The sequence below is a fragment of the Salminus brasiliensis genome, chromosome 8 (assembly GCF_030463535.1).
Source record: "Salminus brasiliensis chromosome 8, fSalBra1.hap2, whole genome shotgun sequence".
NCBI lineage: Eukaryota > Metazoa > Chordata > Actinopteri > Characiformes > Bryconidae > Salminus > Salminus brasiliensis.
The window spans coordinates 18,883,578-18,899,105 of NC_132885.1; the positions used below are offsets into that span (position 1 = coordinate 18,883,578).

At 42.5% G+C, this 15,528-nt stretch overlaps 4 protein-coding genes and 1 long non-coding RNA gene across 5 annotated transcripts; 1 reads left to right on the top strand and 4 right to left on the bottom strand.

Annotated features, from left to right (window-relative positions):
* Positions 1-546: 546 nt before the first annotated feature.
* Positions 547-5,426, bottom strand: rgcc (regulator of cell cycle). The gene is made up of 5 exons (XM_072685142.1): positions 5,103-5,426; positions 4,822-4,995; positions 2,476-2,583; positions 1,607-1,669; positions 547-1,147 (listed from the first exon to the last, which is right to left on the bottom strand). Exons 1-5 carry the CDS (start codon positions 5,134-5,136, stop codon positions 1,140-1,142), a joined length of 387 nt encoding a protein of 128 aa, XP_072541243.1. The 5' UTR covers positions 5,137-5,426; the 3' UTR covers positions 547-1,139.
* A 1,650-nt stretch (positions 5,427-7,076) lies between these two features.
* On the bottom strand, positions 7,077-9,821 carry LOC140561074 (ras-related protein Rab-33B). Its single transcript, XM_072685970.1, has 2 exons — positions 9,491-9,821; positions 7,077-8,541 (listed from the first exon to the last, which is right to left on the bottom strand). The coding sequence occupies exons 1-2, from the start codon at positions 9,740-9,742 to the stop codon at positions 8,104-8,106; spliced, it is 690 nt and encodes a 229-aa protein (XP_072542071.1). The 5' UTR covers positions 9,743-9,821; the 3' UTR covers positions 7,077-8,103.
* Positions 9,822-9,938: 117 nt separating this feature from the next.
* Positions 9,939-12,706, bottom strand: kbtbd7 (kelch repeat and BTB (POZ) domain containing 7). The gene has a single exon (XM_072685969.1). The coding sequence runs from the start codon at positions 12,350-12,352 to the stop codon at positions 10,451-10,453; it is 1,902 nt and encodes a 633-aa protein (XP_072542070.1). The 5' UTR covers positions 12,353-12,706; the 3' UTR covers positions 9,939-10,450.
* A 138-nt stretch (positions 12,707-12,844) lies between these two features.
* LOC140561083 (uncharacterized) lies at positions 12,845-15,244 on the top strand. The gene is made up of 2 exons (XR_011980025.1): positions 12,845-12,985; positions 14,806-15,244. It is a non-coding gene; the product is annotated as an uncharacterized lncRNA (long non-coding RNA).
* On the bottom strand, positions 13,697-15,270 carry LOC140561081 (THO complex subunit 1). Its single transcript, XM_072685999.1, has 3 exons — positions 15,250-15,270; positions 14,813-14,976; positions 13,697-14,376 (listed from the first exon to the last, which is right to left on the bottom strand). The coding sequence occupies exons 1-3, from the start codon at positions 15,268-15,270 to the stop codon at positions 14,142-14,144; spliced, it is 420 nt and encodes a 139-aa protein (XP_072542100.1). The 3' UTR covers positions 13,697-14,141.
* Between the last annotated feature and the right edge of the window lie 258 nt (positions 15,271-15,528).

The following is a 15,528-nucleotide window of genomic DNA, read 5'->3' on the forward strand; positions in this document are numbered from 1 at the left end:
TATTGCTGAGCTGAAAAAGAGCAGCTGGCAGCAGGCTTTGTTAGGTTGCTGCCTCTCTAGCTCTCTGACAGGAGACAGACTCCCAAGTGCTGAGGTGCTGACCAGCTGTCACGTTCTGCAGAACAACTGTTTGCAAGCTCAGACCCCTACTGTGTGGTCAATCATTTACAGACTGCCCACAGACTGTGACTGATTTAATCACAGAATGAATTTGCATAGCTCTGATTGTTAACATACGGAACATCTGATTATATAACATATGTATATCTTCACGGTCACACAAGAACCTTGTATCTCAATGTTTGCCATTTTAGTTTGACAATTTGAATCAGACAGTTGTTCTTTACGCTGTGTGTATAAACGGACCAATAGAAATGCTCAAAAATTACTTGGAATTGAAAAGTTAAGGTCCCATTGAAAGTTAAGGTTTTTAACACATTCTGCAAAGTTTCTATTTTGGACAGATGTGTCTTTTGTGCTTGAACATTAGACTGCAAGAACCTGAGAACAGGAAGAATAAAACAGAAGCATATGGTGAAGTCACAGTTCTTCCATTTTAATCTCTGGTAGGTGTATTAAATACACTTAACATTGCTTTCCAGTTTTTTTTCTAGTGAATTAAAAATTAAGTTCACATTCATGTTAAGCTCATGGTTCTAAACTTAATTAATAACGCATGATATGAAACAGAAAAGCTTCTTATAACAAGGCAGTAGACTTTAAACAATTCATATTTACATAAAATACAAAAAATAGATATATATATATATTCACAAAAAGGCATTACTATGTAAATGTACATAAACCTCCTCTATACAATTACAAATAAATTTCTATAAAAAGCCATTTAAATAATCTTCCAGCTCAAGTTTTCCAGAGGGGGCACAACCAGTACTGACAGTGTGAATATGTATTGTGTGCAAAAGTGTGTGTGCAGAAGTGTGTGTGTGTGTGCGCAAGTGAGACACAGAGAGAGAGATATATTTATCAGTCTTGAGAGTTACATCATAGCTCAGCACGTTAGCCCATGCCACGTTAGCCCAGGCTCACAGCAGTCCAGTGTGTGTCCTGCTGCCTGGCTGTTGTCCCTCGTGTTGGGTCCGCCTCAGGCTGGACCCCACTGCCGTTACTACTCCAGCTCACATGCCTAAAGAAAAACAAGTACACAGAGGGGTCACAAGTTAATGTGGCTTCTTTGGTCTCTAGTTGTCAAGGCTATTCTCGGACTGAGGGGTTCTGCTTTAATGAACAGCCACACTGTAAACACTGCTGCCTAATAAATGTGCCAGTCTGCCCTGCTGCTTCTCACACTAGGGAACGCTCAGTCCATAGCACAGCCTTAATGGAAAAGCCTGTCTGTAGGACCACTGCCATTTTGACATTAACACACACATTCCATGCTCTCTGAGACAAGTTACAGCACTCTGAGCTACTCTACATTAAATGTACCGAGCACATGTAGTGTAATGTGTTCAAAAAATATGATATCAAGAACTTTAACAGTTAACATGCATCTCTTGATCATGTGCTGTCCACAAGCTACCCCCCCCTCCATTACAAAAGCAATGCAGTCACATAGTAATAAAGTTACATTGTTCATGCTTACTTGCTAATGTCTTGTCAAGGTCAGCGATGAAGTCTTCTAGTTCCTTTGTGTCACCAAGTTTAGCTGTAAAGATAATAGCCAAGTGTAAATAAACAATTCGAGAAATTATAGACCATTAGGGATTCACAGCAGATGTGCTACAATTCCTGTAATTTGATCATATTACTGCATTAGTAGCCCTATATTTTCATTACAACTTCTCTTGTCCAATCAGCCATAACATTAATACCATTATACCATTAATACCATGCCTATTATTATTGAGTAGAATCATTCTAGGTATGGACTCCACGAGACCTCTGAAGGTGCCCTGTGGTATCTGGCCCAAGCAGCAGATACTGGAGACTTGTACGTTTTGGAGGTGGGGCCTCCATGGATCACATCAATGAGACTTTTGGTAGGTACTGACCACTGCATAGCAGAAAAAAAAACTAATCTACAAGACCTGACTGATGTTTTGGACCCAGTCATCTAGCCATCACAATTTGGTCCTTGGACTTGACCATTTTTACACCTTTGCCTTTAAGAACTGATGGTTCATTTGCTGCATAATAAGTCCTCCCCTTTGAAAGATGCCACTGTAGATTAAGATAATCAGCGTTTTTCACTTTACCTGTATGTGGTTCTAATGTTATGGCTGATGTATGGTGTATATTTGAATCATGTCACACAGGTAGATGAATGAAGTGTTTGGGTAAGCCCAGGAAGTCTTATTGGCACAGTGTGGTGTGCTCGCCCAGTCTTGAAATCGGCCCCACAGGGACAGCACTATGCTACACTAACCACTATCTGCTTCAAGCTAATCCAGACACATGAAAGTCACGGTTTCTTTTAATGTATTAGCATCGGCAGAATATCGGCAGACTCACGTTTGGGTGACGTGACTAAAGGGCTGGTAGGTGAGGGGGAGAAGACGGTGGGAGAGTTGAGCTTTTCATCGCTGAAGCTGAAGCTGTTTCTGTTGAGCGATTCTGCACCTGTTGGCGAGAGAAAAAGAGATTTAAGCAGATGTCTCTGCCAGGCCCATTTAGCAGGTGAATTTTCAGGCTCCCCAACAGGTTTCCATTTACAGCACACAGACCTGTCAAACTCTGCACTGACCCATAGCCCAGGGGCTTCAATGTGTGTTAGTAGAGTGGGCTGAGTGTGTAATCAGTGCATACTCTTCAAACGACAGCCTTGTTCTCCACTCACGTACACACTTTCAGGTTCAAGCGTCCCACCCACTAGCAGGTTAATTTAAAGCCAAATGCCTCAGAGCAAGAATGCTCCCTCCTGTGTTGAGAAACACCAACCCCTTACTGCTTGTTTGCCCGTTCTTATCCCTGCTTGCACCTCAGGCGTGTCATTACTGGGACACTCAGCTTCAACTGTTCAACTTTTCCCTCAGTGTAGTCGTTCTTCCCAGTGCTGGCCTGAGTTGAGCTTTCTCCATTCGCTCCTAAGTACAGGCCTGCATTTGCTGCTCACAGCTCACTCACACCACAGGTCAAAAACAGCTACAGAGGTGCCAGAAGAGTGCAGGTTGCTCGCGTTCCGCACACGGCAGTAAAAACGGCCTGTTTCACTGCTGAATGACATAATGAACGCTTTGATTTTGCCAAGAGATATTTTAGCCCACCGCAGGATTCAACACATTTGACTGTTTGTTCTGGGAGGAAACAGGAGGATGAAGGAGGTTTTTGTATTTCGCGATTAAGCACAGGACTGCATGGCCAAGCAATGTAAATTTATTTTGGAACATATGGGCGAGAATGCTTCCGAGGCCTGTCCTTTAATCATTGCCCATGGAAAAACATTGTTTTCTGTACAGGGCACGCAAAAGTCCTCTCATTATGCCACTCATAGCAAGGCTCGAGAATCCTGAAGATTTCAGATAGTGAAAGAGCAGCAATTTACCCCAAAAAACATCCATTCATTGGCTTTCCAGTTCACTACTCAGGAGACCGAGAACAGGAGGCTTTAAACTAAAAGGATTCATGTGACCTAAAAATGACACCCTATAATCTCCAGGCTGTGCTGAAACCCACTAGGTTAGTTCTGGCTTTCAATGTAACTGCGTTCTGGTTTCTCCCAAGCCACAGGTCTGAGCTCCCCCTGCACAGCTCTGTGCAGTTCTAACACTGACAGAGTCTGAGCTGCACTGAGCTGAACTGCTGGAATGCTCCCAAAGAGACTACCTGTTCAGACAACGCTGTGAACATCTACTGCTGTTGTTCCAGGCATTACACAGCGCTTCAAGAACCTGACATAATCTGTACTAGCACCACACGGCACCAGGGCCAACTCTGAAATACAGACTGACATGTCTAAATATGTTGTCAAAGGACTGAGTAGAAGGAACACAAGCCCATGCCTTAGATAAACACCAACGGTTTTACAAGGGAGGGTTTGTGAGGCCTTCATCTGACCTCCATTTACCTGCTTTAAGATCACTGAGAAAAACCTGCCACATGAGGGCTTCAGGGGCTAGCCCACCCTTATTTTAAAAATGCCCCAAAGAAAGCTCTTTGGGGCATTTTTAAAATAAGGGTGGGCGATACATCAATACAGGGTACAAATAAAATATTGTGATGCGTTTGCGGAAAAAAAAAGCTGGGAAACACAATCAGATCAGCAGTGCCACATTTACAAAAATCTAATAAGAGTTATGCTACAGAAGTGAAGAACTGCTATCTGCTATCTGCTATTATGAAGTTACACAACACAGGTGGTTGTTTGTGCTTCAGATGGTAAAACTGAAGAACAACCTCTTGGTGAGGAAGAAGAACCTTTTAAAAGTCTAAAGAACCATAAAGTAAAGGTTTTTTTTAACCAGCTTAAATGTTCTTCACTCACACATCTCTATTACAAAAGGGTTTCAGTGGAACCATGGCATCCTTCAAAGACCCATTTGAAGCACATGTAGATATTAAGAGTGTGGGGCGCCTAAAGTCTGTCTAAGTGAAGTGTGATTTTATTCAAATGATATTTAACTTAATGTTTATATGATCTGCTCACAAAAACAGAATTAGTCGATAATGCTGGCATGTGCTCACATTGCCCCGTCCTAGTGTTTCCACAGGCGTTCAGTCACGCATCAGCCACAGCAGCAGCAGCAGCAGCAGCAGCAGCTTTATGAGGGCCCTCACGGTCCACGCAGTTCTTTAATAATCGGATCAGTGATACTCCACAATCCTCTCAGGATAACGGTGTGACTGCAACTCGACACTCACTTTCTGAGTCGCTGATGCCGCTGTCACTGACGCTGGCGCTGCTCCTCCTCTTCATGGTTTTCAGGTGCTCGTCGTATCTGAAGTGTCTCTTCTCCACGGGGGAGGTGAAGTCCTCGATAACGGCGTCGAACTCACACAGCACGGCGTTCAGGTCGTCATCCTCCTCCAGAAATGCTGGAAATGGCAAAAGGGGGAAAAGAGTTAAGACTGTGTGTGAAACCTTTCATAGCTCTAACTAAACCTGTACAGGTCATAAGCCGAGGACAACACACTAAACTCACACTTGCTCGGAGTCTTCATCTTTGGAGACTTCATGTTGGGCCAGGTATCCCAGTGCAATTCCAAATGATCCGATACGCAGAGAAAGTGTCCCAAAGAAAGACCCTCAACGTCCCCCTGTCCTGTCCTGCTCTGTCCTGTCCTGTCCTGTCCTGCTCTGCTCTGCTCTGTCCTGCTCTGCTCTGTCCTGTCCTGCTCTGTCCTGTCCTGTCCTGTCCTGCTCTGCTCTGCTCTGTCCTGCTCTGTCCTGCTCTGCTCTGCTCTGTCCTGCTCTGTCCTGCTCTGAGGTGTAGAGAGTCCTGCAGCTCAGTACATTCAGCCTGAGCGCTTTTAAATCTTCCCCGCCTCCTGCTGGTGGGCGGAGTCAGAGGTGGAGGCGTGAGGAGCGTGAGGTAAACTTCAGATCTGCTGCCTGTTTTAGCTTCACGCTGTGTGCCGTCATTTCTCCTCTATGTCTGAGTAAACTGTCAAAACATGCAGCACATAACGTGCAGTTCCTCTTTATTTTTAACCGTGGCTCAGCTCTTACATACCTTACACATAAACACGAGGTACGGTCACCATTACACTTTATCAGAGGAGCGCATCAGACAGAGGGACGCAGGCTTTTATTAGGAAGCCCCGAACCACAGAAATGCGGTGCCTTTTATATCACTGAGAAAAAAAGAAAAAAAAAAAGAGCAAAACATCCGAAACTTCAGGACTGAAAGGGATAATAGTTCGTTTTGGCAACAGTGTGGGTTAATATGAATACAATCAGCATAGGCACTGCTGCTGTTCCTCAGACACTGCAGCCTACAGCAGGGCCAGCCTCTCCTGAGTTTGTAGAGACACCTGCTGGTGTGAACCGGTAACTGCACTTATGGCTGAATGAATTTTGGGATGAAAAAGGGACCGTTTTTCCGAACGTGATGCATAAGATCAAGACTAAAACTGAGACTTAAGGGTTCACAAAGCATCTTAAGGATTCAGAAAAAAAACTCTTTATAAAGAATTTCGTATTGTGTAAAAATTACATGCTGCATGGACCAAATAAAACAGTCCAAAATGACTTAGAATAAAATTTCTTCCACTGGCCTCCATTGAAACTTAAGGTTTTTTCTTTCTCATGTAGAAAGAAAGTTGCATTTTGAAGGTACAGCATTGTAGTAGATGCATTAGTTTGTAGTTTAAGTCTATATATATATGGTATATATTTTCACTAAAGTGATTATTTAGCAGGAATATTGAAATGGCTCGGTTTTGTATTTTTTCTACCCCTACTGAGGTGTGAAATCCACCACATTTAGCATTTTACTACACCTACATCGTCTGGTTTAGCACGAAGACAAATGGCAAAACACAATGTGTGTTTGCATCTGCACCTTCCTGATGACTTTCAAAGGTGCTGTGTGAGATAATTGCATACGCAGTGTCACGCAAGGTGACAAATCTAACACCTACTGCATGGAGGACAGAGACTTGTTTAGTTCACAGGCCCAAAATGTGGCTTCACAAAGTCCACATTGCTGAGACTGATGTGCAAATGCACACACACAACTTGTTTAGCACATGTAGAAAAGTATTGCAAATAGAGTAAGACTCTCTCAAGCAGATAAACATGAACCTATTGCCACTATGCCTAATGCCAGGCGTGGGCTAGAGGGGTATAAAGCCCCCCAGCATTAAGCTGTGGAGGTCTCTGGAATGATGGAGCTCCATCCAATACTTTTGGGATGAGTAGGGGTTGAGGTGGGGTGGTTAATCATCCAACATCCTGTCTTTACTAACACTCATCATTGAATGCAATCAAATCCTCATAGCAATTCTACAAAATCTAGTAGAAAGCTTTCCTTGGACAGTGAAGTCAATTACTTCAACAAAAGCAGGTAATATCCTCAATTTTAGGTCTCCCAATACTTTTGTCCATATAGTGTATATCTAAACATGCATTCCCAAAATGACTTTTCCATGCTCTTTAAAGAAACAAGACACAATGAGTTATTTCCATGTTTATTTTGACATTGCATCAATTACATACACATTTATGACACATTATTTTTCACACAGTAAAGACTGGGTAGTGTTAAATTGAACAGACTTCCTCAAGAATGACAGACAAAATGCATCACCACCATAAGCTATCGCTTTCCATCATAATAGTCCACGCTCACATAAACAGTATCGTAAAGTATTTTCCTGTTTCATCTGTTGAAAATGGCTCCAACACCACAGACTCAATACTGCAATTTATTAAGCCTGTGAGACTTGAGTGGGATGCTGCACTATACTCGGTTGCCATGCTGATAAAGTGCCTTTTAGAAACATCCTTCAATTTTCAACTTAATTTTGATAAACAGTTATTGATTTTGATAAAAACTTGAGATAATGTTTACATCGATCAATAGCAGCACCCATGCTTGTCTTAGCTGTTCATAATTATGATACGTCACATTTGATCTAATTATTGTTCACTTCACATATTTGAGGCCGTATCCAATACTAAGCCTGTGCAAAAACAACGGGTCCAAAACTGGTCTTAAACGTGCAACAGCCGCCAGTCCATTGAGCTCGTCTCTTCTGTTCTTCTGAAATGATCCAGTATAATCATGTACAACAGGTATGGCACATCTTCAGGGATTGATGGTATGTTGTCTTGTATGAACACGAGTCTGGAGTGACTGACATGAATGTTTTATAACTATCTGATAGTAAGTGATTAAATGATCCACTGAACATTTTCAGTTGATTCCCTTTTAACTCCTAAACTAAGGCTGTATGTTATTTAGATATACTTCAGTTCCTTGTAAACCTTTCAACTGGCCTCAGAGAGTAATGAAAACTAAGGACATGTACAGTCTTTCTGATCTGCACCATAGCAAATTTCTTCATGCTTCAAAATGAAGAAAAAAAAAATCAAACTAAAAAGTCATCTTTTCCATTTAAAAGCACCGAACATTCAGAATCAGTGCCATCTTTACAGCCTCCTCAGGTGTTTCACGATGCTATTAAGGCCACATTAACTCAGCAGAAACAGGACTTCTCCTCCTGCTCACTATCTGGATCCACTGCAACGCTCCCGCTTGGCTGTTTCAGTCTCAGGGGCTTGTGATTCTTTAGCTTGTAGGCCAAGGTGAGGAAAATGGCATCCACATGCTCTTTCTCAGCAGGGTCCTTAGCAGATGTCTCAAAAAGCGGGAAATTGTAGCTGTCAGCTAGACGCTGCGCCAATGAGGTGGGAACCTCTCCTCTTCCCAAGTCACATTTGTTTCCTACCAAGATACGGGGCACCACAGGAGGGACGGAGTGGCGGCTGCATTCCTCAATCCACTCTGGCAGACTCTCAAAGGAAGCGAGATTGGTCACATCATACACAAAGATGACAGCGTGGACATTGCGGTAGTAATGTTCCACCATACTCTTTCGAAACCGCTCCTGTCCCGCTGTGTCCCAGATCTGCAACTAGAAATGGAAAAAAAAAAAAAAAAAACACAAATTTTGAGCATCCATGAAGAAAGCAGTGTTGTTGCAGCTCTGGCTTGAATTCATGAATTGATCTTTTATTTATGATTACTTATAGGAACAGATCCTAGATCAGGGGTTTGAATCAGTGGAGCTGAGCACAGGGCCTGACACTAATCTAGGACCTATTGCTGTCAATCAGGACTTCATAAATGAGAGAGGAATTTGATTAGATATAAGCACCATCACTCTGAGATGCTTTATGAGTATGGCCCATGTCATAAAAACGTCAAAAAGACGGTAAAAATGATCGCAAAAAAACAAAAAAGAAAAAAACGTGCATCTCTATGACCTTTTTTACATAATTTTTTAACCAGTTGTTCTGTAGATTGTGTCAAAATCGCATGATGAATTGATCAATATAAAAACTACTTGGGTTTAAACGTTGTATTGACTTCCACTGAACGTTAATGGGCTTTCCTTCTCCTGTAAAGTTGCCATTTTGGAGGTTTTTGCGTGCTACTAACGAAATGCGGGCCTACGGCTTATAATTCACAAGGGCCCAGTTGATCTCAGCTCTCGATCATGGACTTTATCGTCGACTCTCAGTGGTCTGTAACCAGGGATTGTTAATGTAGAACCCGTTTTAACCAAATGAGCCTAATACTGAACGCAGTGCTGTGTCTAACAGATCTACCAGCGCACTGTTTGGTCTCTGTACTGTTTTTACGCTCAGCCTGGTTTTCCCGAGTCTTCCTCTGTTTCCACTGCACTGTTCTGGTGTAGCGGCGCACAGACTACGACTACAGGACTAACTGAGAGTAAGCACAGCCCAGCCTTAAGCAGAATAACGGTCCAACAGCCTACGGCACTGACAGGGCATATTCCTTATCAAAAAAGGCACACAGCCGCTAGCTAAAATGATCTGACTAACAGCAGACTTCCTTACCTTGATATTTTCTCCATCTAGTTGGACGGTCCTTTCTCTGAAGTCAACTCCGATGGTTGCTTCTGGGTTTTTAAGGAATTTACCTCCACAGAACCTATAGCTCAGACACGTCTTCCCAACGTTGGAGTCCCCAATGACAATTATCTTAAATATTCGTGTTTGAAAGCTGTCTTGAAACGAGTCGTTCGCAAGACTGTCTCTGCTGTGAATCGTGGCGAAATCATTATCGGCATTTTTGTTTTCAACTGCCATAGTTCAGACAGTCCCATGGCGTATCGCGAGATCTCGCAGATCCGCGAGACAAGCGGAAAGGCCACATGGCCACGCCCCCCGATAGCCACCCTGTTCAGCTTTAGACAGACCCACTGTCTTTATTTTAACATGTCAAATAAAATTCAATAAATCATCAAAATAAATACAGAAATCATACCCAACGGACTACAGTAACTGCAGACAAAAGACCTTTACTCTGTTAGGAGCAAACTTATAAATAAGACAAATAAAAGACACATAAATCAGACACAATTTCCACATTCTCATGGAAAAATACTGTTTGTGTGAAAGTATGGAGTAAGAATGAATAAAACAAGAAACGTACGAGACTCAAAAAGAATATTAATACTGCAATTTAGCTGCATCTCTCAAATCATAAATAATGACACTGTGTATGTCGCACCAGCGGTTGACCAAGCCGGCTTTATAATCCTGAGAAAATAGCTATTCAACTTGTCGTGTTTATCATCACAGTACCTTTTGTTTCTATAATACTAATACCATGTAAATTCAAGTAAGAGCCGATGATCTGCACTGGTACACAACTGGAAAAAAGTCACTTATGGTTGCACCAATCATATCAATACAATTCAGTAAAGTTTACACATCCAGAGCAGATGTAGTACCTAATTTATCTCCCACACACAGCCCTGTGTTTGACACTATGACTGCTAAATACAGTGATCACTACCAGTTCTCATCAGAAAAAGAGCTCGAGCTGCCAGAATCCGAGTCTGCATCAGTCAAGCCATCAAAGTCCCAGTCTGCACTGGAGCCGCTGTCATCATCCTCCTCGGTGATGAAGTTCTGCCCTGAACTAAGGCATGCTGTATACACACGGGCAGAGAGGCTTATCGACCCAAACGAGGATCCGAACATGGTCACAACGTTCTTCCATGTATCTCTGGCAGAGTCATACTCATGTATGACAAGCCTGTTTTTGTTGTGATGCACGATGGCAAGCGTGAGCAGAAGCAGCTTATTGTTGTGCTGCACCACCTGGTAGTTGAGGGCGCTGCTGTCGATGGGTATGTCCCCGATGCGCCGCCATTCACCTCGGGCCGGGTTATAGGCCTTCACCACTGGAATGTCACAAAGACAGATGATCTGATCCTGGAAGACACATGCTTTGTGCAGCTTGTTGCGCTTCAAGGAGCCACGCTGAACCCAGTGGTTTCTCTTGGGCTCATAGCAGAGCATTCTTCTCTTGTTCACGACATAAAGTCGTTCGTTTACTGTCACAACCTGCATCTTGCCTAAGGAGTGAGGCAGAGGGGCAACAAACATCCACTGGTTTCTCTGGATGCTGTAGCACTCCACCTCCTTGAGCCTGGCATCAGATACAGGGTCCCTGCCACCGAGAATGTACAAGTGCCCATTGAGGTAGCCAAAATACGAGTGCATCCTTCCCAGCAGTCTCTCAGCCAGCTCCTGCCAACAATTCAACAATGGGTTGTAAACCCAGAAATGCTTGGACAGGTGTGAGGCCAGATACAGGGTGTTCTCTGGTGTGGCACAGACTAAAAATGTCTCCATGGGAGAACGTTTAAAGTTCTGATTGCTCAGATTAATGACAGGGGACGCCATAGAGTAGATCTCTTCGCTGTAAGGGTCATAACACATGAAAGGTTCATTCGGTCGCCCGAAGAACAGGACCATTTCTTTCGCACTTTTACCAATTCTGTGCTTTGTGCGGTTTGTGCCTTTTGAAATCACGCTGCCTTCTCCAGTACTGGCCGATTCGAGGAAGCCAGAAAGGTGTTTCTTTATAAAAGGCTTTGACTTAAGGCTGTCCAGGTAAACCCTGTCTTTCTCTGTGAACAGTGGCCATCGAACACACTTAAGGATATGCAGCACGTCCTCTGTTTCAGGAGTCAGGTTGTTTTCGATCCAGTGTATTGCAACCGAGCACACCTTTCGTTCACAGTCCACATCCAGAGAATCCAAGCTAAGGATCTCCTTCATTTGATTCATGTCCAACTCACACAGGTCCTTATCACTGGCACCGAGTTGGGCAAAGTTCTTTGCTATGAAAGCCTGGGCTGTGCTTTTCAGCTCAAGATTGTCAAACGTGTCAGCAAATTTCAAAACCCCTGTGCAGTTGGAGAGGTCCAGTCTTCTGATCATGAAATCAGCACAGGCATGCCTGATATACTCCAACTGCAGCATGTTAGCAGCTGCGTACAGCCGTTGCACGTTGCCTTCAGTGATTGTCACTTTGCCAGTGTAGCAGTAGTCGATTATAATGGCCATCGAGTCTGCGTCCACGTCGTGGATGGTGATCTTGCTCTGCGTGCTCTCGTACAGCCCCCCTGTAAACATGCTCTTGAAATAGGGACTGGCCGCGGCCAGGATGTTGCGGTTGCATTGGAAAACTTTCCCTGCCTCAGCCCTGGAATCACTACCTGAAGAGGCATCGTAAACCGAGCTCTCCTGCTCCGGCTCCACTTCTATGGTGACATCCACCAGAAGTCGAGAGTCGTAGAAGAATTTCAGTTCTTTCATCAAATTCAGGGCATGGTCTGAGTCCTGCAGCTCCTCCGGACCGCTGAAACAGTTTACTGTGGCCATGTTGAGCTTGAGAGGCATTCAGAAGCCCTCTCCAGCCGCAGGTAGCTAGGAACCCAGGAAAGTTAGCCAGCTGGTGCTAGCTAGTATGTCCTCGATTTCTGTGAAGTCCTCATCTGAACATTCCCAACGGTCGCCGGTGTAGAAATCAGCGAATTCACATTCCCAACCGACAAGCTAACACTGTCCCACGGCAGGAACGGGCATGTTGTCTTTGTTGGCTGATATCGAGATCATGTTTCATGAATGGAGCCGCGGTCACAGTGACCACGTTACTTTGTTTTTCATCATAAATGTGAGGTTTGACGAGCACCGCTCCTCTCACCGCTCCTCTCACCGCTCCGCCGACTCATCTTCTTCTTCAGACAGCGACGTAGCACGGCGCAGACAACCTTGCTAGCAGTAAAGTTGGAACGCAGGGCGCTGATTGGCTACACGCAGTGAGCACCGCGTCAATGGGTTAGGTTGGCTCGACGTGCCCTTGTTTACTGTGGTTAAACCGATCCCGACCGTTCAGCGGAGGGCTCACCCTGCGCCCGGCTCATTCGCCATGAGACCACATTTGGGTCATTTTGTCAGTCCCGAACATTTGCCATGTGGAGGAGGGTAACTAGGCTTTGGGCCAGCAGTGCAACCTTTTCAGTAGGAGAAAAGGTGATTCCACCAACTCTTATATTATATTACATTTAATGGCCATAATATTTATTTATCCTATGGCCTTAATATAGGTTGTTATTTATTGGACCCAGTATATCATCTGGTGGTTTCAATATATTATCTTGTGGCCTCAATATATTATATATATTTTAGGTCACTAGAAACTAAATAGTGTACCTCAGTGTATTATTATTTTGTGGGCATGTCTTATTAACAACAACAACAAAAAAAAAACATAGCATTTTAGAAGCTCAGTAACACATCCAAACTATACCATAACGAAAATAAATACATCCTATGATTAGACTTTTTTTTTTTATGTGGGGTTTTGGAGACGTTACATGGAAGCCTCATTGTTGAGATGTGCAACTCAATATGGAAGTTCTCTTAAAATACACAGTATAAGCCAATGAAAATACTTCATTTACTAGTAAAAACAAACAAAATCCTTCTACAAGTAATTTTGCCAATTTGCCATTTTTATTAAAGTATCAAATGGTTGCTCTCTCTCTCTTGTCCACAGGGAGGAACAGCGAGCTAGTCTAATATAACTCAGATATTATTCAGCTGTAGTTATAGCATCAAATACCTTTGTGTTATCTTCTATAGGGCTGAGTCCAGTGCTTCACAGTATGGCAATGGTAGCCTATCAGGAGAAAGATTTTGCCTATTTAAAAAATTAGTAAATAAAAATTGTATTATTGGACAAATGCACTTCTTTAAGCAACACAAATTGTAATTTTTTTTATTTATTAAAAGTCCTTTTTGCTACCCGCTCCTTTGTCAATTAGCCAGTACTTGCAAATTTGTAAAAAAAAAATGTAAATGAGAAGAAAAAAAAAACAGAAAAGCTTTATTTTGAGAGATTTAACAGATTTTAGAGGATTGGGGTCAATAAAACATTAATGCTGCTTCACATGGCCTGAATTAAGTGAGATCAGCAGCCTATAGCTGCCAGCCTGCAGCATGAGGACCCATAGGGACTATACATCAACAAAAATAGTGTTTAGATTTGGCTTTTAACTATTGGTCTTCATCATTACCTTTATGAAATTATCAGTTTAATTTATTCTGAGAACAATTTCACATCCTTATTTTCAGGGACACAAATCTCTGGACATAATGTTTATATATTTTTTGCCAACAGGTGACATTAGTTGTATCTGCGATTGAGTTCGTTGATTCTACGCAGAGCATCCTTATTGTCTATAGTTTTGTGAACTGTAATAAGAAAAGGAAAGGCAGAGGGAAGCTCCACTCTGCGGCTGAGTTTCTGGTGGCCCCAGTGCAGACAGCGTAGCCTCTCAGCCAGGTCCCGGCGACCAGCTCGCTCTAGACCATCCTGAAGCAGTTTAGTCTTGTTAGGCTTGTCCCAAGACCGGTCGTACCTATGTGATAACACAAAAAATGGAGAGCTCACATAAAGTGTCCTTGTTTTATTGTGAAAAGAGTGGTGGAGAAAGTGTTTTAAACATCAAAATCATTTGAATTGCTACTATTTCAATTGGTCTAAGACACACATTTAATAATAATGAATACTATTAAAAATATTGTCACTGTTGGAACAAAACCTTGTATTTCCAAAACAGTGCCTTTATAAAGAATCAGAAAGATGTTCTTAGCAGTTAGTGTAACTTAATTTTTACAGTACTATTTTTCCAAATAACAATAGTACCAAGTACCATTTCTATTGGTATATTGGTCATCATGAAAAACCAAAACAAAAATGGAGATACAAGGTTTTATTAGGCAAACATTGACTATTTACAGTATATATTCACATTATAGACTGATAAATGTATTTATTGTGTTTGTAGTTAATACCAGGATTCCAGCATGCTCTTGGCCTGAAGCCTCTTCTCTTTAGATGTGGCATGAAACTGCCTGACTTCAGTTCTGGTGAAGCCCAGTTCATACGCAAGAACTGTCCACTCAAAGCCCAGCTGATTAGAGATATCTTGTATTGACTTCATATTGATCACAGCATCCTGGGAGACACAGACGATTTTGTTTATGAAAAACATGTATCTCCTGTAACTCACTTTGTAAATAATTCTAGATAAAAAGACCAATAGAAATGCTCTAAATTATTTTACATTGACTTCCAAGAACATTAGCTACGAACATTTTTGCCTTCTTCTGTAAAGTCACCTCACCCACTGGAGATACATGTTTTTCAGTGGACAGTGGAGACATGGATTTTTACCTCTACTCTTCAGTTCTAATTTTGTCCTTAAATAAACAGATCACACATGACTTACCTCCTGAGCTTTACTTGGCATGTTGTCCTTACTGTGTCACCTTTGCTATCCTTGACTGCTTCATAAACAACAAGCAAAAGTCAATAATTGCTCTGATTTTGCTTAAAATAATATAGAATATATCTCTACTCCAGTTACGACAATACACTGTGGTTACATTAGCTTTTTTAAGGTAGCATTAAACAAGCACTTACTTTTTTTGTCGCCGCACATAAAAGTCAGTGCTTTTGCTCTGGCTTGGAGTCACCATGGAGACTCTCTGACACAAATGTGCTCTGT